A 27,432-nucleotide genomic window follows, 5' to 3' on the forward strand; every position below is an offset into this window, starting at 1 on the left:
CATTGTTATGCTGATGACACCCAGTTATATCTGAGTTTTAAACCTAATACTACATCTCAAGACCAAGTCTTGCAAGCAATGGAGAACTGTATTGAAAAGATCAGGAAGTGGATGATTCATGATAGACTGTTAATTAATGATAGAAAGACTGAACTGATTTTATGTCTGCTGAAGACATTTGGAGCTCGGTCTTTTCAGGCAGCAGCACCATACTTATGGAACAGACTTCCTCATGAAATTAGAATGATTAAGTTTTTGGATAAATTTAAAAAAGCTATTAAAACGCTTTATAAGAAACCTTTTTTTTATCATTTTAAGAGATGCACTTCCCTGATCTTAAGTGTGGTAGACTATTTTGAGAGTAAACTAGTCTTTGATCGGGCTAATACACTGTGATCAAACAATTGTGAACATGAAATCCACATGCAAATTTGGGTTTTACAGAGAAAATACTTTTTTTATTATTTTATTTTATTATTTGTTTTGTAAGCTTTTTGTAATCATTAACTCAGATATATTACATTAAAATGATTTATTCTAATATATTTTTAGCTACCATTACTATTGTAAATTTTATTTAGATATATAAGGTTTTTAATTTTTATTCAGTGTAAAGCACTATTGATCTGTACATGTAAATAGGGCTATACAACTAATAAATTATTATTATTATTATTATTATTATTAACCACACGTGAAAAAATATCGTATTTTTTCACTTGTGTTGATATAGCCAATCAGCTGCTGAACGTCACTCGGCTTTGGCGCCACTCGGTCAGGTTGATGAATGAACGGCAAAGCCTTCACGATTCTCAATACAAGTTGTTTATCGGAGCTTCCTCGAATTATATGGCGGCTAAAACACTAAAAAATCCGTATTGCCGACTGACAGTGACTTTCTTAGAAGGGGACAAAAAGCAATATACTAAAAGAAAAACCGAAAGTTACGTTTTCAGTGGCTTTGGTGTTAGCATTTCTCTCAGCTGAGAATGAAAATCGACAACTGGAAGATTTGTTACAGGCCCATTTTGGCCGTTTACCTGAAAGACTTTTTCTGTCGGTAAGGACAAAGTCAATAATTGAGAATTTTGTTAATTGAAAATTAGGCCATTGTTGGTTTTGTGATCATGATTCAACGCATTTTCCATCCTAAGAGTTGGCACCAAACGTACTCTTCGATTGTTATTCGGAGATTGTCGATTCATTTATTTTCATTCATTAATGAAGTCGGCCTTTCTTCTCAGTAAAGGGCTATTGTGTTTATATGATAAACAAAATAATACATGGCTGCTTGTAGATATGGAATTTCTCTTCTCGTGTTCAACTCGATATCTCAGTCGTTCGCTGCACTCACTCGTGAGCTATCGAGTTAAACACTCGAAGAGAAATTCCTTATCTACACGCGCCCATGTATTAATCTCTATATATACCATTATAATAATATAAGTTGTTTGGCATTATGATATTTCCGGTTTTCTTTTAAACAGACATTTTAAAACAAAAATGATTGATTTTTGGATTGAGAAACTTACAAATAACAGACATTCATACCTCATCTTCATCTCGCTAACATCAAAAGGACACAACTCTCAAATTTTATTTCTCGTTGTGAACAAACTATCAACTCACCTGTTTTCAGTCTTTTGAATATCCATCACTGGTCTATCTAGAATATTAAATAAACCAAACAATGTTTACTTGTGCTATTCAAAGCATTCATCAGGGATCCACACAATGTAAAATTGAATCATTTGTTTCAGAAATCAGCTCTCCGCCGACAAAGTCGCCACTATTGTGTAACCGTCTTTTGTCTAATACATGTAAAGCGACGTTCAAACTTTTCAGGAAGAAAAACTGAGCTCTCACTCTCCAAAAAGAAGACCTGCACTTCAGGATATAGTGAAATCAGCTCGAATATCTTTTCTGTGACGAAATCATAAAAAAGAACAAATAATAAAAAAGTATTTTCTCTGTAAAACCCAAATTTGCATGTTGATTTCATGTTCACAATTGTTTGATCACAGTGTATTAGCCTGATCAAAGACTAGTTTACTCTCAAAATAGTCTACCACACTTAAGATCAGGGAAGTGCATCTCTTAAAATGATAAAAAAAAAGGTTTCTTAACTGGAGATTTTTGCCAGCTTATTTAAAAATAGTTACAGTGTTGAAGCGGTTAATGGGTAAAAAGTATCGGGCAGTTAACAAGGGAATAGTTATTCGAGCAAACTGAGCAATTATTTGAAAATCTTGCGAAACGTCCTCTTTTTCGCTAGAACCTAGCGAAAATGACGATTTTATTATGGTCCTGAAGAACCAAATCTGTGACATTTTGATTCAACGCCAACATCTCCCCCTCCAAATATCACCCAGTTCTGTGGCAAGATAACCTTCTGGACCTTATTCCCTTCGTCAGTTTTTCTACTGATGGTTTTGTGTTTCAGTAAATAACTATTTCAGCAATTTTTTTTTCGAGCCTAATATCAGTCAATTCAGTAAACCGAGTGAACGGACAGTTGATACACAATAAGCAATTTTTATTGATGATCATATGGACACGTCAGCATAGCGCAACACGAGAACAAGGTATTTCAGGACGCCTAACGCGTAAACAAATTCTTAAAATTTTCATCCAACTCTCGAAAAAACTAAACAAATTGACATCGTGTTTCGATGTCCTTTCTCATCAATCCTTCCATAGATTGTGAAACTTAAACGATTCCATGAAATGCCGAGTGCAAGTCTAAGAATTCCTAAACATTAGAAAATGAAGTTATAGTTTTATCGAGACTCAGAGTAAAAAAAGAGACCATCATGTAAGTAAAGTTGACCTCAATATCGTTTTCTATATAACTCGGTTAATCATGGAACTATATTGTATTTACCAAAGAACGCAGTTGTTTTCGTTATTCGTTAATCCTGAGGAGACGGCTTTATGTATTCAGCGTTTTCATTTCATGTTCAATGTAAAGCACGGTTCTTGAGGTGAAGCAAAGGCTGTTATGTTACAAGTGCTTTTTACGTTCTTCTTCATTTGGAATCTTAATACAATCTTGTCGAATAATCCCTTCGGTAAACAACCTGTCTGTTGTATGGAAATTCTGTGAAGTGTGGCGAAGAGCCCTTTAGGTTCACCAGAGCAAAATGAAAATAGCACTTTCATTAATTATGGGCTTGAGGACTCAAATTTATGTCATTTAGATACTTAGACCTGAAACTAACTTATCCTTTTCAGATATCACAGTATTTAATTATTCCCAATTTTTTTTTGTTCTGTAACAGTGAATAGCTAAGGTAAACAAAGGACCTTAATCATTCCCTTCTGCCTTTGGAAACCTTGTCAATCAATTATTTTTTGTTACAATAAATCATAGTCCCAGCTCTAAAACTCACGAACCTTTACTCTGACGATTCAGTTTGGACGGTTTTAGTAAACCGAGTGAACGGACAGTTGACAAGAAATATGCAAATTTTATTTCTGATCATCTAGACACGTCAGCATAGCACTACACGGGAAAAACACAGGATAATACGCATATAGCATTCAATATGAGCAAGGTTATTTCATATTGAATTACACGTCTTCTTTTTAATAAACCAGGCTAAGGAGGAAAGAAATAAAAAAAAACCTCCAAAAAAAGGGTTTGTCCCATAAATACTGCTTGATCCGAGAACCGAAAGATTCAAGTGATGCTCTATTGGGAAAATAATTTTATTTAAAGGAAACTTTGGAATTATGCGACTGATGATATTTTGCTAGTTAAAGTGATAATTAGGTCAATTGAGTCTCGTCAGTCGATTTTGAATAATTGCAGCACAGTGTCCTAATCTACAGTTGCCGTCAATCGCTTTTTTTCCTTTCAAACTTGCTTGCAGTAAATGGCGACGTTACAAAGACATAAAGCTGTGCGAGAATGGTTTTTAACAAAAAGGTGCACACTTATATTCTAAATACACGGCAACTTGCTCTCTTTATTTCATTCTATTTTTATTCAAACGTATTTTACATTGATTGATTGATTGATTGATTTGCGTGTTTCTTACTTAGCAAAAACAAACGAGAATTTTCTTTCAACTCTCAGTATTCATATCAACCATCATTTTTGAAAAATTTCTTAAAATGATGTAAAGCGAGCTGAGTTCTTGCTATGGACACCTTTCCTTCCACAAATCAAAACATTTATTTTTTACCTACAGTTATTTGTGAGAATTAACGTTAAGACCAAATAACTCATCTTCACTGATAAGGGTCTAAATTCTCCATACCAGATCACTGCTCAAGATAACTATGTTTTAAGGAGACATAAGAAGCCCATTGTAGTCAGTCAGTTAGCATATCATAATCCATAGACTACAAATTCTCATTGTGAATTGTAAAACACTCTTCATAACACAAGCCCTTGAACATCCAGAATTTTCCTGTTATGGGATAAAATAAACAGAGTTGGAAAGTTGTTCCCTGTATGTTGACTGATTCGTCTGCCAGTTGATATCGGAGGGAGCTGAGAGTGAAAATGTTTCGATTATTCTTTGTGTTGGCTCTTGCCTTTTTGTTGAGTTCCGTTGCAAAATCACAGAACAAATCTGCTAATCAGGTAACCAAATTGATAACTAAGCTTAAGGTAACTGTAGTCGAATTGGAATTCGGGTGAAAGTGAGAATTTTTGTGTTTTGATCGAGCGTGTATTTTCCCAAACAGCCCCTTGATTTCATAACTTTTCACTTTTTTAACTTTTCGTTTTTACTTATAAACTTTCAACAGAGTCATGGAACAGCGAGAAAATCAAACTGCTGTGCTTCGCAAGCTGGATATTGTAAAGATGGTGGGTCAAAATTAAAACAAAAATCTCATCTTTTTCAGTACATTGATGATTACCTAGTATTAATAATAATAAAAATACTTCAGTACCCGTAACACGCATATATTTATTTACATCTGCTCATACGGGCGAGAAAGAAAGAAATTCGAGTTTCTTCACTGATGTTTGGTTTCTGTTAATTTCTGGACAGGAAAAGACGGAAAAGATGGACAAAATGGTGAGTGTTACTTTATGGTTCATTCATAGATTTATTGACTTAAAATAAATAGCTTTTCACCATAAAAATAAACTGTTTGTTTTCCTACCTAACAAAAGAAAATCGATTTGCTTTTTATGCAGGAAGAGATGGACGCGATGGAATAAACGGTGATGTAGTTATTCATTCAAAGTGAATTTTTTATTTAGAAGGGAAATATTTTCAACATGAATTCCTTCACAAACAAAAGTGGAAGGGACGAGTAGTTATTAATCTTCTGCGGGGGGGGGAAGGACTATAGGGGGATCACATGGTTTTAAAGGGGTACAGATAGGCGATCATTCATCGCCAACAGACTGGTAAGGGAGGACTAGAGCAAAATAACTGCCAATCAGCTGGCAATGGGGGTAGGGGTGCGGACTCATGAGACTATTACAGAGCCTTGGGGGAGGATCAGGTAAATTTTATCGTGACACCACCAAAATTCTCTGGCTGACTCACTGATTGGTCCCTCATGAGAATTTAGGGAGAAAAAGAAACGAAAACCTAGTAACGTGATGATTACTTGTGTCAATTTAATATTACAACGAGGTTGAATGGCTGAAAATTACTGTCAATAATAGAAACCTTGGGAAACGAAGGTGTAACATGTGAAACTATTTACAAAGTTGAAACAGAAGAAGTATTATGTCGAAGATGTGATTGTCTAAGGCGTGACTTTTGCTGCTGTTTTCGTTTATCTGTGTTTTCACAATTTGAACTGATCGCCAATATTTTCAACATAGGACGAGATGGACGCGATGGAACGGTTGGAGCAAAGGTTATGTATTTTTAAACCGATAATTAGAAAAAAAAGACTTTGAAACGGACTTGAGAATACAGATGTGTTGAACTGTTTATGACATACCTCTTCTTGTCAGTGGTGTACTCATAAGTACATCAATCAAATTGTTGTCATGGTTATCGAGAGATTATTTCGATTCATTTTTAATTATCCAGGGAGCAAAAGGTGAACCAGGCATACACGGTGTGAATGTAAATGCTAGCTTCAAGGTTGGTAAAATTTATATTTGGCATATTGAATTTAAGGATATAATAATCTTTTTACTGTCAAATGCAAAAAATTAAGTGATTTTCTGCCTAATTTTTCTTTGGCTTTGATCTGATTGACACTTCAACTGTTACCAAATATTTGGTTGGAATGTTTAAATCTTGATTACTGTAGGTATCCCAGCCATGAAGATTCAGTTATAGAGTTTGATTTTTGCAAAGGGGAACATCTCATTATTTTGAACTGCAAGAGTTCTCTTGCTTCTAAATTTCCCCGTATTGGAGATTTATCTGACTTTGACACTGTCAATGAATACAATGAAGTATGTTGCTAATACATTAAGGGAAAGAATTGTAGTCCTAGTTCCAAAGTAAGTTCACTGAATCATTCAGTTAAACTAGGACCTGGAAAAAAAACTGCGATAATAGTAGGACCAGAAACCCCTGGTAGGACCTGGTAGGAATTGGTCATTATTCAGCAGGGGGGAAGTCTTCTAAAGAAAGTTTCATAGGGTGTTATGGAAAATTCTTTCGTCGAACACAGCTTAAAAGATAAACTTGAATAGCGAAACGAGTTCTCCCCTTGAATTCCGTGCTATACAACCTTTTTTAAGCTTGCTTTTTCATCGAGGGCGAGAAGGGATCTGTTGGAGAGAAAGGATCACAAGGACTAAAGGGACAGAAAGGAATGCCGGGAACATGTGATGACCTGGTATGGAGGGATGGATAGAAATCATCAATTAAAAGTGTAACAGTCCTAGAGTGCTCCTAAAGTAATGACATATTATAACTAGCAATTTGTTACCTTTTTCCTTTATTACTATTATTTATCCTTTTTTTTCAGTTATTCTGTGATGTCCTTCGGCATACACAAGCATGAAACGATAATGATAACGAGATTTTTAACGATTCTTTGCAGAGCTCCTCGTCATCCTATGGGAAAAGCGGGTGTTGCAAAGTCGGTAGGAATAATTTTTCACTTGTTTTTGTCGTCAAAATGAGTGAGTGAGTGAGTGAGTGAGTGAGTGAATTCCGATCTTGATCCAATTCTTACTCGATGTTCACTGTGCTACATATTCTTTGTTCCGGAGTACTAGAGAAGACGATAAAGATCTTAAAATGATTTCAGAATGGCACATGGAAAAACAAAGCTTTTCTTCGCAAAAATTTTCATAAGGCGTGATCGGCGCATCATGAAAACTTACAGAAAAATAACAACTTGCACAATGCAATGAGTTCGACTCATTGCATTGTGCAAGTTCACATGTCATGTCATGTGATCTCTTGAAAATGGAATCAAAAAATGACCAGATAATTATTGATCTTTTAACTATCATTATTTAATTTTATTACACTAACTAGCAAGAATACGGAATTTTGGAAACATCCTTAATTTGAGCTTAATGTGCCTTCGGCTAAAAGACGGGTTCGGCAACCCTCATATTTTATCATTGAATTGTAATCAGTACAGTATATCAATATTCATCTTTCTGCTATACATGCGATTTAAAGCCCCCTAAATGAAGTCGTTCTATTCTATACAAATGGAATGGCTTTAAGTTCAACAAGTTCCAAGAGATAGCAACTGAAGGTGCCATGGGATGTACGGCATTTGGAATAAACAATGTCACTTTCATCGCTTTCGCCAACTATTACAACTCTCAACAGAAGTATTCCGTTCAGTCCACTGTCTTCAAATGGTCAGGAGGACACTTTGTCAAACTACAGTCTCTTCAAACTTATGGAGCAATTGACGTGAAGTCTGTCAATATCAATGGTCACACATTCCTCGCCTTTGCCTGCTACTACTCTGGAAGTTCCCACAACACTGACTCGTTTATTTATAAATGGGATGGTACCAAGTTTGTTCTTTTCCAATCCATTCCTACTCGTGGAGCCGCTGCTTGGTGTCCATTCGTGATCAGCGGTCATTCCTACTTGGGTATGGCCAATCACTACGACAGCAGCGTGAAACATAACACTCAGTCAGTTGTGTACCAGGCCTCTGGAGCACAGTTCATCAAGTATCAAGAGATTTCCACCCATGGAGCTCATGATATGACATCCTTTGAGTACAAAGGTCATATTTATCTGGCAGTGGCAAACTGCAAAAATCAGAAGTACAACATAAACAGCGCTTTGTATAAGTGGGTGTAGAAATAGCGACACAAAACGAAAAGCGTAATGACCAAGAGTCTCAGCTGCTTATGCATTGGTGTAGTGAGAGTATTTGCTCAAAAATCGAAGAAAAAGGTTCAGATTTAGGGATAGTTTATCAAAATTGATATATTTGATAAATGAGTGTTTATCAGCCTTTTTAAGAGTGAAAGTAGCAATAAAGCTGTGCATTGAACATGATACTAACGTCTGGTTTCTTTCTAATTTTGTTTGAGTGATGAACTTTCTCTTTTATTGATAAAACTTGATCCCAAGAAAAGTATTATTAGATGGCTTCAATATTCTTAAATGGACTAAAATACCCTCAGCTCACCTGTTGTGTGTGTGTTGTCACAGAAATCACACCTCCACCCGCTAGTGAATTCTTTACAGAAACGAAGAGATCAGGGGTGATATTTCCATTCAATTCAGATTTTTTGTGGATCCAAGAATGTTGATAATGGTTGGTACTTCAACTGTAAGTAAGAAAACATCTTTGCAAATTAAAAATTTTAGGAAGCTTATAACATTCTTCGCTATCAACGCTCTGTTGACTTTGACAAGAGCATGAATGTAATATTACAATTGTTACATAGTTTATGATCTCCCTCCTCAGCAAGGGTTACATTCTTTCTTTTTGCTTTCAACAGTCATAGAAATGAGCTCGGAGACAAAATTTTTCAGATTGAGCGAAGTGAGGAAGGAGGCGAATTCCAGACCAAAGAGTTAGGGAGTTTTGTAAAAATTTTCAACTTGTTTTTGAAGCTATGTGTAGAGATTTCGGGAGTTTTGGGAAATTTTTACAATAGCTTACCTTTTGGAAAGCAAATAATAAAAAAGAAAATAAAAAGAAGACAAGAGCGTTTACGAACTTGTTTTTGAAGCTATGTGAGTCAAAAAAAAGGAATTTTTATGTAAGCAAAAAGTTCAACTGACTAAGGATGAACTTTTGAATACCTCAGGGAGCACGCACAGGTTTCTTTTATTTCAGAATTAAACTCTTTGATGGCTCTGAGCTTCTGACATGATGGAACTTTTCTGTGTGTTTCTTTAGTACAATGTAAAAATGCCAGATTGTGATCATTTTCATGACATCGGGTTACCTAACAACACCACAGCCTTGAAATAGCCACAAAACATACGCTTTATCAGTTTAAAGGCTGGAAAATTTGTTCGAACATCCCATTCTCTTTTAAGGAGACATCCTAACACATCGACAAACCCACGAATCTCTAACTGAAATAAGTCGGAGATACTATCGTCTGATTTAATGAAATTCCTGTTGCTATTTATTCGCTCATCTTTTACAATAAAAAGAGTGTTTAATGGTATATTATGTTATCATGGTAGAAGACCGACCAAGGAACTTTACCAGGTTATCAAAGCCATGTTAAAAATTGGTATAAATGATCACTTTTGAGATGAAGTTCTAGAAATTAAAACATTTAACACTTTTTAACACACAGATTTCACACTTCTTAACAGTACCAGGCGTCAACAGAAAAATGTTTGAGCCAACCTGTCCACGGGCTTCGGCAATAGTGTTGCTGTTTTTACGATCTTAGTTCTGGCGAGGAAGGGAGTGAATCCAAGGAAGGTTTCTGATCGCCTCCCGGTTGGTGAGTAATCGAATGACAGGGTACTTTCACCTGCGACAAGAAGGGACACACTTTAAGTCCTTGATTGACACCGAAAAACTGACGCCATTGTCATTCGAGGAATAACGAAGCGCTTTCTTGAAACTGAAAGATTTTCTTGGCCATCGGATCCTTCCCCGGGTGGTTGCTGCCATCCTAGGTTGGGGACTACACCGGCGAAGAAACTGAAGATGGCAAAAGCCGCTAGAACCTTGAAATATTTTGAATCAGCGACGCGCGGCGAATCAATGAAAGTGGTTTCGGAACCCTATCTTAAGGAACAATCGCAGAAACACAATCTGCAGGTAACGTTTCCATTGTTTCCTTGTAAAGGTCTCTCGCTTGACGGACTTTTCGTTTATCTTCATTCTCTGCCATCGATACTCTCTAACCCCCTCCTTGATTTTTTCATCGCAAAATGAATGAACTCTTGGAAAGTAAGTCGATTTGAGCGCTCATTCAGCACTCTCCCAGCTGTATTTGAAAGTTATCACTAATTATAAACATGCGCCAAGAGTGTGCGACCATGTCTTACCTTGTTTTTTACAAAGCCTAAGCACGGGTCACTTAAAGGTGCTCGTTTGCATCCGCTTTCTGGTTCCTCGTACTCCTTCCGTTCATTTTCTTAACAGATAGAAATTTAGCCAGACGTTTAAATTAATAACAAACATTTACTTCAGTGTCAAATGTACTTAGGTACGAGCTATTTGGGGGCACTATATATAGCCAACATAAAATTAAGCCGACAATAAAACATTGAAATATTAATTGAGAGTTTTATATCGACTGCACAGAGATTATTTTAATCTTACATTTACAATCTAAAATCTATAATCTATAACTGAATCAAAAATATAAATCATTTTCCTATAAAGGTAGCAACACTCACTATACGATCTAAATTACTACTGATGTCTAGTTTTCTTATGGTGTTTTTTGAGGCCTGAAGGTTGTTTGTCTGGTTTGCCTGGTTGTATAGTCTGACCCATGGTGCAGGTCTAAAGAAAAGTATTTTTTCCGTAAGTAGAAGTGTTTGAAAAATCGAGGTAAATTAAAATCTTTGCTACGCATATAATAACTTGAACTGTTTAAAATAGTTTAAGCCATTATCGACATCTACGATCTGAAACCCTCTATTCACAGCTGCAAAGGATATCAACCTTAAGAGCGCTTGTCTATAAAAACTAAACATATCGCGGCAAGGGTGGAAAAGTCGATTTCTTTCTTATTTTAATGTTAGATAGGCTAGGCTATAACTAAAATCACCGGATACTTTTTTTGGCGAAATACCTATTTATTTCAGAAATAAAATACAAATAACGAAATTCCGTTAAAATCGTCATTTTTTGGAGGAAATTATTGCACGAGTTTGAGGGCTTCGCGTGCAAAAACTGATCACTGTCTCTTCTTTTAAACACTCAAATCTTCTTTTTCGATCTCCTAAGACCTCACGAAATGATTTTTGTAAACATTGCGCTCTTCTTTGCGCTTAAAATAATTTAATTTCGAAAGCATGCATTTCTCTTCAGTAAAAATACTTCGTGAATAAAATTAATTTTCACCATGTGCTAAACCTTCAAATGGATTAAGCTTTTGGTGGTTGAATTTCGAAAAGATGTTCTCAATATAACTGTAAAAATTTGTTTGGGCAAATGATTGAGAGCGCTACAAAAGCTTTTCAAAGTCCGTTAAAATGCAGTTATTTGACCTTTTGCGGTCAACATTCCAGTCGCGAGTCACACATATTTTAAAATGTTTCAACCAATATGAGGCCGAAAAATGTACATAGAAACATATTTCCAAATGCTCTAACCTCGTTTACCGCAGAAGACCGATCCAGAGACCATTTTAGTGTGATGCTCTTGTTGTTCGTCGTATTTAGGTCTGTATAAATGATAACGTCCGATGAAACCACCAACCCTGTCGAACACCATCTTGTCGTCAAACGTTCGATATCTTTCTTCACTGTGGCATCTTATTCAACGGTTCAGTTGACTGCGAGTATTGCTCAGTTTACAATGCACTAAAAGATTACATCTGACAGTCTAATTACTGGGACACCTGTGGTAGCCCAGTCATAAAATGCTTTTGTTTTTTGTTTTTTTTTTCCTCCGCCACAAAATGGAAAAATTGCGCAATAGTACCCAGAGGTCATTGGGCCCTCAACACCATGACAACCAACTGTGATCCAATGAGGTGTTCACATGCTGATCACGCATGTTATCTTGATGATGATTGACGTTGTCATGCACAGACAGGGCCGGGTCACATGACGAATCACGAGATTTTGCTTATAAAACTCTTTGATCATTTATTTTGTATTTCAACGTATTTGGATTGCGATCTCCTGAAGCATTATGGCGCAAACGCGCAAAATACTTAGAGACGCATATACAAGTCGTTTTAATCGCGGCTAATCCACATTGAAAGATGTTATTGAGCGGTAATTTTGGAACGGATTGAGTCGCGAACGCTTGAAAGCCATGAAAGCCTTGAATGCCTTGTATGCTAAGTATGCCAATGTCTTAGTTGAAAAACGTTCACTTGTTGTAAAAAGCAAAGTCTGAAATCTGAAACCAAACTGCATATACTCTATGCAATCTATTGAACAACACTACTACCGTGAGACTGAAGAAATAACTATAGTGGATGCAAACTGCTTGTGAAGAAAGACGACATGTTGGATTCACTTGATGGCAAGGAACGTGACTACGATAACAGTACGAATGGTAATAATTTCACGATCAGAAAGGTGAATCTTATGTCTGTTTCCATTGTAGTTGTATGGATATTCTTTTTTAATAAATACGTGAACCAAAACCCTGTGTTTTTTTGTGTATAATGTTATTATGTTAAATATTGTTTACTCAATTGTCTTGTCACAGGCAGCCCAAGGTCACGTCTCGAGAAAAAGCCAACGATTAATTCATGAACGCGTTACGCGTTGTGTGACTCGGTCTTAAGTTACGAGAGGAGCTGCACGTTATAAGGAATAGTATAGGGAACGAAGTATGGTCGATTTACAACGATACATATTTCGAAATACGAACATTTTTTCTCGTAAAATCAATAAAACTTACTCATACCCTGTGTATCCGTTGTATTTTCTGGCGATTTCTGCCGTTTAAGCTTTCTATACCATCACTGTTATTCACGTCATCTACTTTTATTACGTTGGTAAAATCTGTACAGACATCACACTAACCAACTCGCGCGCAAAGTAAGAAGACTATATTGAAGGCTTGAAATAATATTGCGATCGATTTTCATCAAGAAATGGGCCAGGAATATCTCACAATAGTGCAAATAGTCGTGAAGGCGGATCGCAGAAAAGCGATTGCGTGACGCTCGGTGAGCTGTAAGATGACATGTTATTATATACTAGACGTAAAAACTCTTTAGAGGCTTAGTCTGCATTTTGTACCCACTCTGCAGTCTGCAGTCTATATTTTGTATCCGGTCTGCAGTCTGCTGTCTGCATTTTGTACTAACAGGTATCTGTGGCACCAATACATTTATTCGCAAAACACACATAATCTACCACCTGTGAGTGAGGTAATTCGACATTTTCGTTCTTTCCCACATTAATATTCTTCTCTCCTTTTGTAAGAATGTAGACATCACTCACAATGTTTCAAGTAATCCACCCACCCTACAAAAAAGTATGCCCTTGGCCAGACTTGAGCGCACTATTTCAGTATACTAGTCTGACACCCGTAGTATCACTACACTTGATTCCAAGGATCCAGTACCATCCAGGTATCCCAGTTACCCTGCTCACAGGGTCTAGTTCAATGCTAAACTGAGTTGTCTACAAACATGTACGCCCTAAGTATTTGGGTTGTTACGCAATACCGGTGACAAAGGAACTTTAGGGGGTAGGCGAAGGGCAAAACTCCATGTAATTAAGCACTTTCAGAACTGAACTCTTGGAACCTACAAAATATTTTATTCTGTAACCATTTTTGTAATAGTGCCATCTTTTTTCTGATGAAAAACATTTATTATTCTTGTTTTTTTGGCGCTCTGTACCTTTCGTACTCGTTAGGGGTGTTTTTCTCTCCACTAAAAATTGCAAGGAATACCCTAAATAGCATGAAAGAGAACTTTTTATACATTTTTGCTGCACCATGCTACAAAACATAGTGGTGGGGATGTGAGGCAGGGGTGCTACGTTCCGTGGCCTATGGGTGGGGCTTGCAAAAGGGAGTGGTACTATTAACCACTGTTAACAGACCCAAGTACCGTTTAAAACCTTAAACTAAAGAGGGGCCGATGTATGTGCGCTCGGCACAAAATAAGGTCGATCTCATCTCCAGGACCGGTAAATTTGAAAGCCGACTTATGACTTGTGATATTCTTGGTGCATGAAAGTAAAGGAACAATTTCCGTTTCACGCTTTCGATCTCTAGTGTTGTAGCAACAAACTCCGCCGATAAGCGACTTGAACGAACAACAACCTTCCATTGTTTTTATGTAACAAAGTTGACCGTGTAAGTTAGTGTATTTGTGAAAAACAAAGTCCGAAGCCCCGCCTGTAAGCAAACAATAGGCATCGTGTAATTACCATAAACCAAGTTTTGTTTACTAAGGCTTACTACTTTTAGCAGGTACTAAATTTAGCTTTTTAACGAGTATTAGCCGAAGGCCCGATCTCCGCGACTTACATGTAAGAGATTTCGATTTGATTTTTTCTGTTGAAGTTCAGTTTTCCGTTTTAAAAGCTCCATTCACTTATTTATATACCATCGTGATAATATCAGCTGTTTGGCATTATGATATTTCTGGTTTCCTTTTAAACAGACAGTTTAAAAACAAAAATGATTGATTTATTGATTAAGAAACTTACAAAGCATCCATCAGGGATACACACATTGTAAAATTGAATCATTAGTTACGCAAATTAGTTCTCCGCCAACAAAGTCGCCACGATTGCGTAACCTTCCTTTGTCTAACAATTGTAAAGCGACGATCAAATTTTTCAGGAAGAAAAACTGAGCTCTCACTCACCAAAAAGAAGGCCTGTACTTAAGGATATAGTGAAATCAGCTAGAATATCTTTTCTGTAGCGAAATTATCCAAGAACAAATAAAAAAAGGTATTTTCTCTGCAAAAATTGTGTTTGATTACAATGCATCAGCCTGATCACAGAATAGTTTACTCTCAAAATAGATTACCTCACTTAAGATCAGGGAAGCGCATCTCTGAAAATGATAAAAAAATAGGTTTCTTAACTGTGGATTTTTTCCAACTTATCTTAAAATAGCTACAGTGTCGAAAGGTTAATGGGTAAAAAAATATTGGGCCGTTAACAAGGGAATGTTTATACGAGGTAAGTAGGCAATTATTTGAAAATCTTGCGATATGTCCTTCGTTTCGCTAGAACCTCGCGAAAATATCGATTCTATTATGGTTCTGAAGAATTAAATCTGTGAAATGTTTAAATTTTGGTTCAACGCCAACATCTCCCTCTCCAAATATCACTTTAAGCAATTTCTATTTCTGATAATCTTAACACGTCAGCATAGCGCTACACGGGATAAACACAGGAAAATACGCATATAGCATTTAATATCAACAAGATTACCTCATAATAAATTACACGTCATCTTTTTAATAAACCAGGCTAAGGAGGCAAGAAATAAAGAAAAACTCTTTGAAAGAAAAAGGTTTGTCTCATAAATACTGCTTGATTCTAGAACCGAAAGATTCAAGTGAGGCTCTATCAGGAAAATTGTTTTATTTAAAGGAAACTTTGGAATTATGCGACTGATGATATTTGCTAGTTAAAATGATAATTAGGTAAACTAAGTCTCGTCAGTCGTTTTTTAATAATTGCGGTACAGTGCTCTGATCTACGGTTGTAGTCAACCGATTTTTTTTCCTTTCAAACTTGCTTACATTAAGGCGACGTTACAATCACATTAAGCTACACGAGAATGGTTTTAACAGAAAGGTGCACATTTATTTTCTAAATCCACGGCAATTTGCTATCTTCATTTTATTCTATTTTCATTCAACCGTATTTGATATTGAATGAATTTGCGTGTTTCCTACTCAGTAAAAGCAAACGAGAATTTTCTTTCAACTCACATAATTCTTATCAACCATCACATTTTTGAAATTTTTTTTTAAATGATGTAAAGCAAAATGAATTCTTGCTATGGACACCTTTTCTTCCACAGATCAAAACATTAATTTTTTTTACTAAAGTAATTAGTGAGAATTTACATAAAGACCAAACAACTAATCTTCACTGATAAGGGCCTAAATTCTCCATACCAGATCACTGTACAAAATAACGATGTTTTAAGGAGATATAAGAAGTTCATCGTAGTCGATCAGTTAGCATATCATAATCCATAAACTACAAATTCTCATTGTGCATTGCATACACTATTCATAACACAAGCCCTTGGAAATCCTGAATTTTCCTGTTGTGGGGCAAAATAAACAGAGACGGACAGTTGTTCCCTGTATTCTGACTGATTCGTCTGCCATTTCATATCGGAGGGCGCTTAGAGTGAAAATGTTTCGCTTACTCTTTGTGTTGGCTCTTGCCTTTTTATTGAGTTCCTTCGCAAAATCACTGAACAATTCTTCTAATCAGGTAAGCAAATTGATAACTAGGCCTAAAGTAATTGCAGTCGAATCGGAATTAGAGTGAGAGTGAGAAGTTTTGTGCTTTGTTCGAGCGTGTAACTTCCCAAACAACCCCTTGATTCATAACACATGGGTACACTTTTCATTTTTTATTAAAAAAAATTTCAACAGAGTCATGGAACAACGACAAAATCAAACTGCTGTGCTTTGCAAGCTCGATACTGTAAAGATGGTGGGTAAAACTTCTAACAGAAATCCCAGTTCAGTACTTTTATAATTATCTAAGAATAATAATAAAAATCGGTCAGTAGTTGTTACGAGCATATATTTATTTACATCTGCTCATATGGGCACTGAAGTTTAGTTTTTGTTAATTTCTGGACAGGAAAAGAAGGAAAAGATGGACAAAACGGTGAGTGTGCGAAGGTTACTTTATGGTTCATTTATGCATTAATTGACTTAAAAAATAAATAAATTTTCACCATAAAAATAAACTGTTTATTTACCTACGTGATATAAGAAAATTGATTTGCTTTTTATGCAGGAAGAGACGGACGCGATGGAATAAACGGTGATGTAGTTATTTATTTAAAATGAATTTTTGATTTAGATGGTAAATATTTTCAGCGTGATTCCTTCATAAACAAGAGTGGTAAGGACGAGTTATTCGTAATTTTCTGGGGGGGGGGAGATGGTGGAGGACTTGGAGGGGCATTACACGGTTTTAAGGGGGTAAAGATAGGGGATCAGTCGTCGCCAACAGATTGTCAAGGGGGGAGTGTAGAAAAATGACTGTCGACCAGCTGCCAATGGGGGGTAGGGGTGGGGAATCATAAGAATATTACAGAGCCTTCGGGGAGGATCAGGTAAATTTTGTCGTGACATTACCAAAATCGTTGAGCTGATTGATGTTTCATGGGGATTTAACAAGGAAAAAACCAAAAGCTGGTAACGTGATGATAACGGTAAATGTTAGAAACTAAAAAGTTGCCCTGTGTCAAGTTAATATTTCAACGAGTTTCAGTGACTGAAAATTACTGATGATTAATACATTTCTTGGGAAACGAAGGTGTAACAGGTGAAACCATTTACAAAGTTGAAACAAAAGAAGTATTATAGAAGATGTATTTGTTTAAGACGTGACTTTTGTTGCTGTTTTCGTTTATCTGTGTTTCACATTTTGTACTGGTCGGCAATATTTTCAACATAGGACGAGATGGACGCGATGGGACAGTTGGAGCAAAGGTTATGTATTTTTAAAACGACAATGTAACCATTGTTAAAAAAATGACTTTGAAACGGACTTGAGAATACAAATGTGTTGAACTGTATATGACATACCTCTCCTTGTTAGTCGTGTACAGACTCAAAAGAGAGAGCATTTTTACCATTTTTATCAGCGACTAGTGCACCAATGAGCCGCTAAACTCGCGAAGCAAGCAAGGTCTGAAATACCATACCTTGAGTTTAACAGGATGACCCTATTCAAAGTAATGTTAGAACGGTAGAATGATGGATTGGTGGAATGGCAAATGGGCAGAATGCCTTGTTGTATGAACGGATTAGTACATGAATCAAACTGTTGTCATGGTTACCGGAAGATTATTTGCATTCATTTCAAATCAACCAGGGAGAGAAAGGTGAACCAGGCATGCATGGCGTAAATGAAAATGCTAGCACCAAGGTTAGTAAAATTTGTATTTAGCATATTTAATTTTAAGATTTAATAATCTTTATATTGTCAAATGCAAAAATTAGGTGATTTTCTGGCTAATTTTTTTTGGCTTTAATCTGATTGACACTTCAACTGTTACCAAATATTTAGTTGGAATGTTTAAATCGTAATTACTGTAGATTTCTCAGCCAAGAAGATTCAGTTATAGAATTAGAACTGGGAACCCTGTTGAAGTCCTAAATGTAATAACTGTCCTAAATGTAATAAAGTCCTAAATGTAATAACATTTGGTCCTAAATGTAATAAATCCCTAAATGTAATAACGTTCGGTCCTAAATGTAATAAGCCTCCTATGCAATCGTTTAACTGCGCTAACATTGAGATGTTAAAGTGACAGCTGTTGCACCAAAGAATCCTCTGACCAATATTTATGGGATATTGCGGGCTCACTGATATTAATCAGCGGCTTTTTATTTGTTTAAGACGTAGGTTGAGAAGCATTGGCTACAAAACCTTATTCTAATACTGATGTGCTTTTGGCATCAAATTGACGGACGCAGAAGCAACGAGAACGTTGACTAATAGCTCTCTCTATATCATTGGCTCAGACTCTTAAGTGTAACAGATTTTGACGAAATACTTCTGTCCTCAGTGCTGAAGTTAACACTTGATGAACCAAGTTACAAGGAAAAAGAAGTCCACCGACTTATACGTTAGACAAATTTTGGGCTCAGAAGGGCATTTTTTGTACTGTCTTCCCTTGCCAGATTTGTACGGGTTTGCATAAAATATATTCATATGCGTTATTGACCGAACGTGAGGTCAAAATGGCTATATATTGGCCGAGTTCTTTTTTTTTTGCGTTTTTATGGACTGAAACGAATTCACGGTCCATAAAAAAGTAGAAAAAGAACGAGGCTAATATCCAGTAATCTTGACCATACAAGAGAGTTTATATTCTCTTGGCTTAATCATTAAAGGATTCATTGTATAGCAAAAGATTTCGCTTTGATAAGAATCAAGAATGGCCTGTTTATTTCGAGAGCCGATAGTGAAAGCCAACTGTGTTTGCAGCACAATAAACCCAAGAGGGTCGTTTATTTTTTCTATGCATATATGAAAACATTATCCAAAAGTAACGAACTTTGTAAGTTTTCTTGCGTGGGATCAATACGGGGGATCCCGAACGGGCGAGGGTGGGCCCATCATGCCCGCTCAGGTAGCCAATCAGAACACAGGATTCACTTCATCTTGCCCGCGTGCGCTGCTAGCTATATGATAATGTGACTTGCAGAGCAAGATATCGACTGACCAATGATATGTTATCCCATTTCACGATCACAGGTCTCGACATGTTGCCTTTTTTCTAAGCAAGAGTCAAATTGAACCATTGAGCTACACCATTCAACACATGATGGTCAGTTGGCGGTCTAATGAACCATTCATTTTTTTCCTTTAGCCCCTTATGACGGGTTCATCAGTTCCCGAACCGAAATATTAGGAAAACATACATTTTAAAGTTGATCTCAAGTTTATATTTCATTTTTTGTCTTCACCTCTTCTCCCCGCCGTGAGGGGAGAAAATGAATAGATAAATAGATGAATGAAAAAAGAAAGCTCAACAGTTTCCACTTATAGTCATATGGTACATGAACTGATTACTGAGGTGGAGTAAAGCCATAGAGGGCTGGAAATGCAACACCCCAGGTTCAAAATTGAATAAATCAGGATAGTCATTCTTAAAAAAGAACTCAAATGCTTCATTAGAATCAATTGACACTGAATAACATTAATGTGCAAAATTTCAATAACGCTACTGATAATAATAATTTTCTTTTGGATTAACATGTGACACAGCGAAATCATTCAAACTGCTCTAAAATGGTGCATCACTTCTAAAGACTTTAACACGAACGATAACATCAACAATAGCATGCTAGTTCATCATCAATTGTAGTAAATTTCGTTCCCAAAAAAATCTTAATGGTTACGTACCAATCGATTCCATCCTATTGAGCTTCCAGCCAAGCACTAGCCCACATTGGGCTGGAAATGATTTTCTTCAACCGCTATAAGGACCATACTTCGACTGCTGATATTTCTTATGTCTAGCAAGTAAAAAGACGCTGATTGATATCAGCGGGCCCATAATGTGACATGTATACTGGTCAGCGGTTTTTTTGGAGCAACAGCTGTCACTAACATATCAATGTGGATGTCCGCCATAACAACAATGCACTGCAGGAGTTAAACGATTGCATAAGAGGCTTATTACATTTAGGACTAAATGTTATTACATTTAGGACTTTATTACATTTAGGACCAAATGTTATTACATTTAGGACAGTTATTACATTTAGGACTTCAACAAACCCCTGGTAGGACCTGGTAGGGTTTAGTCATTATTCAAAAGAGATGGGGGGGGGGGGGGGGGGGGTTAACAGCTGCTTTCTGAAGCAAGTTTTCATGAAGTGTACATGGAAAATTCTTTCATCCAACACAGCTCAAAAGAAAAATATTTATTTCTCAATTTTCTTTAATGACAAATAGCGAAACAAGTTCTCTTCTCCAAGTCCATCCCATACAACCTTTTTTTATAAGCTTGCTTTTTCATCGAGGGCGAGAAAGGATCACAAGGACAAAAGGGACAGAAAGGAATGCCGGGAACATGTGATGACCTGGTATGGAAAGATATAATGGATAAAGAATCATCTCTTGATAACCATTCTCGTGTACTTATAGTAATAACATATTATAACAAGCAATTTTCTATTTTCTCTTTTATTACTATTTTTGCAGTTATTTTGTGATATTCTTTGACGTGCACAAGCATGAAACAATAATGATAACGAAATTTAAATGATTCTTTGCAGAGCTCCTCGTCATCCTCCGGGAAAAGAGGGTGTTGTAAAGTGGGTAGGAATAAATTTTCACTTGTTTTTGTCGTCACTGTCCCATATAGGAGGCGAGGCCACATATATCGTCAAAATGAGTGAGTGAGTGAGTGGGTGAGTGATAGTAACAACAGAATTCCGATCTTGATCCGATTTTTACCCACTGTTCACTGTGCTACTTGTTCTTTGTTCCGGAGTACTATAGGAGACGGTAAACATCTCACAATAATTTTAGGATGACGCATGAAAAACAAAGCTTTTCCTTACAGAAATATCTTATAAGGTGTGATTGGCGCATCATGAAAACCTAGAGGAAAACTTTTTTCTTTGAAGGGGGAGTATTTTACTGTGTGAATCCGCGAATTATGCCCAGTAGATCCAAAGATACCTTTTTTTTTCACTTTTTGCCGTTACACTACAAAAGATGATAAACATCTCAAAATAATTTTGTAGTGGCCTCACGGTCATGTCATTAAAAACAAGGTTTTTGCTTGCAGAATAGGTTTGATCTGCACATCGCGGGAACTTTCCAGAAAAAAACTAAGTTGTTCAAAGAGAGAGCATTTTACCATTTTTATCAGCGACTAGTGCACCAATGAGCCACTAAATTCGCGAAGCAAGCAAGGTCTAAAATACCATACCTTGAGTTTAACAGGATGACCCTATTCAAAGTAATGTTAGAACGGTAGAATGATGGATTGGTGGAATGGCAAATGGGCAGAATGCCTTGTTGTATGAACGAAAGTCTTACATAAATAGAATTGCAATGGAATAAGAAAAAAAATTATAATTTACAAGCAAAATGAAAAGAAGCATAGTGTAATCATTATTGGACCTAGAGGAGAGACCGATAGAGGAACGGTGTGGTTCTTCAGCCAACCCCAAAAAAATATCAATACCTTCACTATTGTTATCATTATTATTATCATTGATATGGTGGTATGATTATTTGTCACCATTTTATCATCGGTTGAGTGTCAATTAGTCACTATATTCTTGAATCATCTCTCTCTTGTGTAACAGAATATTCATAGATGTGAGATGCGGCAGGTTTTCTTTTTGGTATGAGAGACAAATCTTGTACAACACTTCCTTCTAGCATCATTATACACTCTCCACTTCTTTTCAATACTATAAAGATTGTGATACTATCCACATAGCTACATACAGTCTTAAACTATTCATTTCTTTGACGATTGCCGTTTAAGTGCACAGTAAAACGCCCCTTTCAATTTCAATGCAAGCTGAAGGCATAGTTGGTTGGAATAAGTTTTCTATTTGTTTTGTTTTAATGATAAATGTTTTTTAGGTGTACAGTAAAATACCCCCTGATCAAGACACAAACTATGTTGTATTGAAGAATACTCCAATGTGGACAAATAAAACGCCAAATTTGCTCTACCACATGGATAGTGATGTGATAATCTGTTCGAAAAGTTTCTGAAGGTTGCAAGGCTATGAAACAGTTCTAATATTTTAAGAGCTTTTCAGCGAAGTAAAGGCCAGTTGAAGAAATTATGCTGAAGAAACTTATTACTATTTAGAAGACTTAGTTTTGATTTCTTTTATAAAATCGCACCACGACAATTGCAGTAAAATCAAAGACGTATACGTCAGAAACTAGCTAATTTTTTGTTCATGGTATACTATTTTTGGTTAATCAAATTATTTTTGCATTGCCTATGCTTTAATTGAAGCTTTTAGGGAATTCTCATTATAATTTACAAAAAGTGCTAAAAATGCCTTCCAAAACGTAAGAACAATCAAATGAAAGCTGAAATCGCTGACAGGAAAAGGAGTTGCCATAAGTCTCGAGTAGACATTTTTACTCTATAAGTAGTTTTCGTTCCAGTGTAAATGAGATTTTCAACAAATTTCCGAGTGAAAATCCTACTTGATGCTTCAGTTTTATATACTATAACGGCACAATGACGATAGATTTTTGACCAATCAGAGCGCCTGTTGTACGTTAGTTATGTTATAAACATCGGCCATTCCCTATATTTGCAGAAATGAACTTATTAAACACAGATTTCGCACAATAATGTTAACAATATTGTGCATACAATCGGGCGACGGAGGAGAAAGAGGAAGAGGTAAAATAAGTCCGATATATGGATTTTTCTGAAGCCAACATCAGCTTGAACAAAACCTGAGAAACAACGCCTTGCAATGCAATGAGTTCGACTTTTTGAGAAAGTTTTAGCCAATTTAAAGAGGCTCAACGCATCTTTTTTGATGGATTTTTTTACCACAGTTAGCCATGTGATCTCTTGAAAATGGCGTCAAAAAATGACTAATTAGTTATTGATCTTTTAACAATCATATATTCATTTTATGACACTAACTAACGAGAATACGGAATTTTAGAAACACTGGTACCCTTAATTTGAGCTTAGTGTGCCTACAGCTAAAAGACGAGTTCGACGAACTTCATATTTTGTCATTGAATTGCAATCAGCACGGCCTATCAATATTTATCTTTCTGCTATAAAAAAAATCTTTATACGCGATTTAAACCCCCCTAAGTGAAGCAAAAAAGAAAAAAAAACCGGCTGGGTCAAGTCGTTCTATTCTCTATATAACTTTGAAAAAAAAATGTGTTCTAATACGCTGACTGCAATACAATGATAGAGAATTAAGTGTTTTAGAGGATTGAATGTTGCTTTGGTAACATTAGGTTTGTGAAAAATAATCGTTGAATAACAGTTTTGCATAGCTTATGGAAATTCCCGAAAATGGGGAAACCGTTAAAGCTTCTGTACGTTACAATATGGTGATTAAAAAGAACGAAACCATTCTGAGCCACTTTAAAAGGCGAATAACCAGAAACAATGAATGAGAGGTAAACTCTGTTAACCATTTGCTTTGTTTTTATGAAAGAATGTTCGACCGGTTTCTACTTCTTCGAGAAAGTTCAAGACTTGCCAACCAGAGGAGCTGCAGCTGTTCAACACTTTACCATTAATGGAAGTCTGTTCCTCACCTTTGGGAACAATCAAGGAGATATTCAGAAACACAAGACAGGCTCCGTGATTTACAAGATGGATGAACCGACTGAAAAGTTCACATTGTACCAGACCCTACAAACTAGAGGTGCACATGGCGTTGAGTACTTTTCTATCGCTGACAAACATTTCCTTGCTGTGGCTAATTATTGGGATGGTACATACCAACTTGACTCTGTAGTATTCCAGTGGAATGGACAGCGGTTTATGGTATTTCAGAAATTACCAACAAAAGGAGCTGCACACTTCAAGTTCTTCGCATCAAACAGAGAAAAATATCTCACAGTGGCAAATCGTCAAGACGAAAGTACCTACTCAACAGAGTCAGTCATCTACAAATGGAATGGCTTTAAGTTCAACAAGTTCCAAGAGATAGCAACTGAAGGTGCCATGGGATGTACGGCATTTGGAATAAACAATGTCACTTTCATCGCTTTCGCCAACTATTACAACTCTCAACAGAAGTATTCTGTTCAGTCCACTGTCTTTAAGTGGTCAGGAGGACACTTTGTCAAACTACAGTCTCTTCAAACTTATGGTGCATATGACGTTAAGTCTGTTAATATCAATGGTCACACATTCCTCGCTTATGCCTGCTACTACTCTGGAAGTTCCTACAACACTGACTCGTTTATTTATAAATGGGATGGTACCAAGTTCGTTCTTTTCCAATCCATTCCTACTCGTGGAGCCCTCGCTTGGCATCCTTTCGTGATCAGCGGTCATACCTATCTGGGTGTGGCCAATTTCCAAGGCAGCAGCCGGAAAAAAAACATTCAGTCAGCTGTGTATCAGGCCTCTGGATCACAGTTCGTCAAGTATCAAGAGATTTCCACCCATGGGGCTCGTGATATGACATCATTTGAATACAAAGGTCACACTTATCTGGCAGTAGCAAACTACTACAATCAGAAATACAACATAAACAGCGCTTTGTACAAGTGGGTGTAGAAATAGGGACCCAAGACGAAAAGTGTAATGACCAGGAGTCTTAGCTGCTTATGCATTGGTGTAGTGATAGTATTTGTTCAATAATCGAAGAAAAAGGTTTAGATTTATGGATTGATTGTCAAAATTGGTTCTTTGATAAATGAGTGTTTATCAGCCTCTTTAAAAGTAAAAGTAGCAATAAAGCTGTGCATTGAACATTATACTAACGTCTGGTTAATTTCAATTTTTATTGAGTAAATAACTTTCAATTTTATTGATAAAAGTTGATCCCAAGAACAGTAATATCAGACACGTTCAATATCCTTAAATGGACTCAAATACTCTCAGCTCATCTGTTGTGTGTGTGTTGTCACATAAGTCACACCTCCCTACCCCACCCCTTAATGAATCAATTACAGAGATGAAGAGACCAGGAGTGATATTTCCATTTAATTCGGATTTTTTTTTGGATCCGAGGATGTTGATAATGGCTAGTACTATAATTCTAAGTAAGAAAATACTTCGAAATTTAAAAGTTCAGGCAGCTCATACCATTCTTTGCTATCAACGCTCTGTTAACTTTGATAAGAGCATGAATGTGATATCATAATATATAGTTTATGATCATCTCCTTAACAATGGTTACTGCTATCATCACTTGTCAGAAACATTCCTTCTTTTTGCTTTTAACAGCCATAGAAATAAGCTCGTAAACACAACTTTTTCGATTAAGCAAAGTGAGAAAGGAGGCGAAGTCTAGAGTAAAGAGTTAGGGAGTTTTGTGAAAATTTTAAAAATAGTTTACCTATTCGAAAGCAAATATTAAAAAGAGAGTATAAAAAAAGAAGAAGATTGTTTGCAAAGCTTGTTTTTGAAGCTGTGAGTTTACAAAATGGAATTTTTATATAAGAAAAAAAGTGCAACTGACTAAAGATGAACTGTTGAACACCTCAAGGAGCACGCACAGGTTTCTCTAATTTTCCATCCTTGATGGCTCTGAGCTTTCGACAAGATCGAACTTTTCTTTCTGTTTCTTCAATACAATGTAAAAATGCCAGATTATTTCCGCCTCAACAAATCGTGATAGTTTTTATGACATTTAGTTACCATAATAACACCACAACCTTGAAATAGCCACAAAACATCCGCTTTATCGGTTTTAAGGCTAGAAATTTGTGATAACAAGTTGACCAATCTCTTTTAAGGAGACACCAGTGCACATAGACAAACCCACGGATCGGAAAATTGCCAACTTCTTACTAAAGGAGCCTAGTACTCTCAGCTGGAAAGCTTAACCCGACTATAGGAACCAGTCGTCATAAGCAAATTACGAAAACAAAGCCCTCTATGGTGAACCAACAACCTTTGAAACAAATTTAAATGTAAGAGATGTGATGCATATTGTGCAGGCGATACAACCTATTTACTATGCATGGGCAACGGGGAGCATAAATACTCCACATCTAATGAAACAACATAAGCAGGCCATCTCGCGTAGCTGGTGGCTTTTCTTGTTTGCTAAAGCGACGAGGCTTGAGACGGTGGCTGGCTGTCTGTTCACATGATGAAAAATCCCCATTAAAGTGTTTTCCCCTCAGAATGCGGCTTTCCTTGAAATTAGTGTATGTTGACTACGGCTGTAACGAGATGGAAATGTGGGCGGTGAAAAAAAAAAAACGACACAAAAAGCTTTTTCGTCACCGAATATGTGTCGAGAGGGGTTTAAGAGTTTGTCAAAGAAAGATGTAGAGCAGGTCATGAAGTTTTTGTTTAATCAAGCATTGCGGTAAACGGAAAAATGTTTGAGCCATTCTTTCCAAGGGCTTCGGCAATAGTATTACTGTTTTTATCATCTTAGTTCTAGCGAGGAAGGAAGTGAATTCAAGGAAGGTTTCTGATCACCTCCCGGTTAATAAGTAATCGAATGACAGGGTAGTGTCACCTGCGGCAAGAAGGGACACTCTCAAAGTCATTGATTGACACCGAAAAACTGGCGTCATTGTCTCTCGAGGAATAAGGAAGCGCTTTCCGGAAACTGAGAGATTTCTTGGCCATCGAATTCTTCCTCACGCGGTTCCTGCCGTCTTAGGTTGGGGACTACATACTAGCGAAGAAACAGAAGATGGCAAAAGCCACTAAAAGCTTGAAATATTTTGAATCAGCGAAGCGCGACGAACCAATCAAAGTGGTTTCTAAACCCATCGGGAGACTCCGTTTTATCTTATGGAAAAATCACAGCAACACAATCTGCAGTTATCATTTGCATTGTTCCCTTGTTAATGTCTCTCTCGCTTGACGGGCTTTCCGTTTATCTTTACTCTCTGCCATCAAATATTCTCTAACCACCTCCTTGATTTTTGCTTTGCAAAATGAATGAACTTTTAGAAAGAGAGTCGATTTGAGTGCGTGTTGAACGCTCTCCTAGCTGTATTTAAAAGTTACCACTAATTATAAACATGCGCC

The 27,432-nt window shown here is 36.6% G+C and overlaps 2 protein-coding genes across 3 annotated transcripts; both read left to right on the forward strand.

The window, feature by feature from the left end:
• Nucleotides 1–4,494: 4,494 nt before the first annotated feature.
• LOC131781924 (complement C1q tumor necrosis factor-related protein 7-like) lies at nt 4,495–8,423 on the forward strand. Its single transcript, XM_066166934.1, has 9 exons — nt 4,495–4,594; nt 4,762–4,822; nt 5,010–5,036; nt 5,159–5,185; nt 5,801–5,835; nt 6,015–6,068; nt 6,697–6,777; nt 6,985–7,027; nt 7,734–8,423. The coding sequence occupies exons 1-9, from the start codon at nt 4,514–4,516 to the stop codon at nt 7,817–7,819; spliced, it is 495 nt and encodes a 164-aa protein (XP_066023031.1). The 5' UTR covers nt 4,495–4,513; the 3' UTR covers nt 7,820–8,423.
• A 7,891-nt stretch (nt 8,424–16,314) lies between these two features.
• On the forward strand, nt 16,315–25,190 carry LOC136280945 (thrombospondin-type laminin G domain and EAR repeat-containing protein-like). Of its 2 annotated transcripts, XM_066166907.1 has the most exons (9): nt 16,315–16,469; nt 16,634–16,694; nt 16,848–16,874; nt 17,007–17,033; nt 17,673–17,707; nt 18,093–18,146; nt 20,756–20,818; nt 21,011–21,053; nt 23,915–25,190. In XM_066166907.1, the coding sequence occupies exons 1-9, from the start codon at nt 16,389–16,391 to the stop codon at nt 24,988–24,990; spliced, it is 1,467 nt and encodes a 488-aa protein (XP_066023004.1). In that variant the 5' UTR covers nt 16,315–16,388; the 3' UTR covers nt 24,991–25,190. The 2 variants fall into 2 exon arrangements, with proteins under 2 accessions (XP_066023004.1, XP_066023005.1); XM_066166908.1 differs by lacking the exons at nt 16,634–16,694; nt 16,848–16,874; nt 17,007–17,033; nt 17,673–17,707.
• The last annotated feature ends 2,242 nt before the right edge of the window (nt 25,191–27,432 follow it).

This window comes from Pocillopora verrucosa, chromosome 1 (assembly GCF_036669915.1).
Source record: "Pocillopora verrucosa isolate sample1 chromosome 1, ASM3666991v2, whole genome shotgun sequence".
In the NCBI taxonomy this organism is placed as follows: Eukaryota; Metazoa; Cnidaria; class Anthozoa; order Scleractinia; family Pocilloporidae; genus Pocillopora; species Pocillopora verrucosa.

Coding starts and splice junctions, on each gene's coding strand:
- LOC131781924 (XM_066166934.1), top strand. CDS start 4,514: ATGTTTCGATTATTCTTTGTGTTGGCTCTTGCCTTTTTGTTGAGTTCC. Junction 4,595..4,761: donor AGAACAAATCTGCTAATCAG/GTAACCAAATTG, acceptor AACTTTCAACAG/AGTCATGGAACAGCGAGAAA. Junction 7,028..7,733: donor AAGCGGGTGTTGCAAAGTCG/GTAGGAATAATT, acceptor AACTCTCAACAG/AAGTATTCCGTTCAGTCCAC.
- LOC136280945 (XM_066166907.1), top strand. CDS start 16,389: ATGTTTCGCTTACTCTTTGTGTTGGCTCTTGCCTTTTTATTGAGTTCC. Junction 16,470..16,633: donor TGAACAATTCTTCTAATCAG/GTAAGCAAATTG, acceptor AAATTTCAACAG/AGTCATGGAACAACGACAAA. Junction 16,695..16,847: donor AGCTCGATACTGTAAAGATG/GTGGGTAAAACT, acceptor ATTTCTGGACAG/GAAAAGAAGGAAAAGATGGA.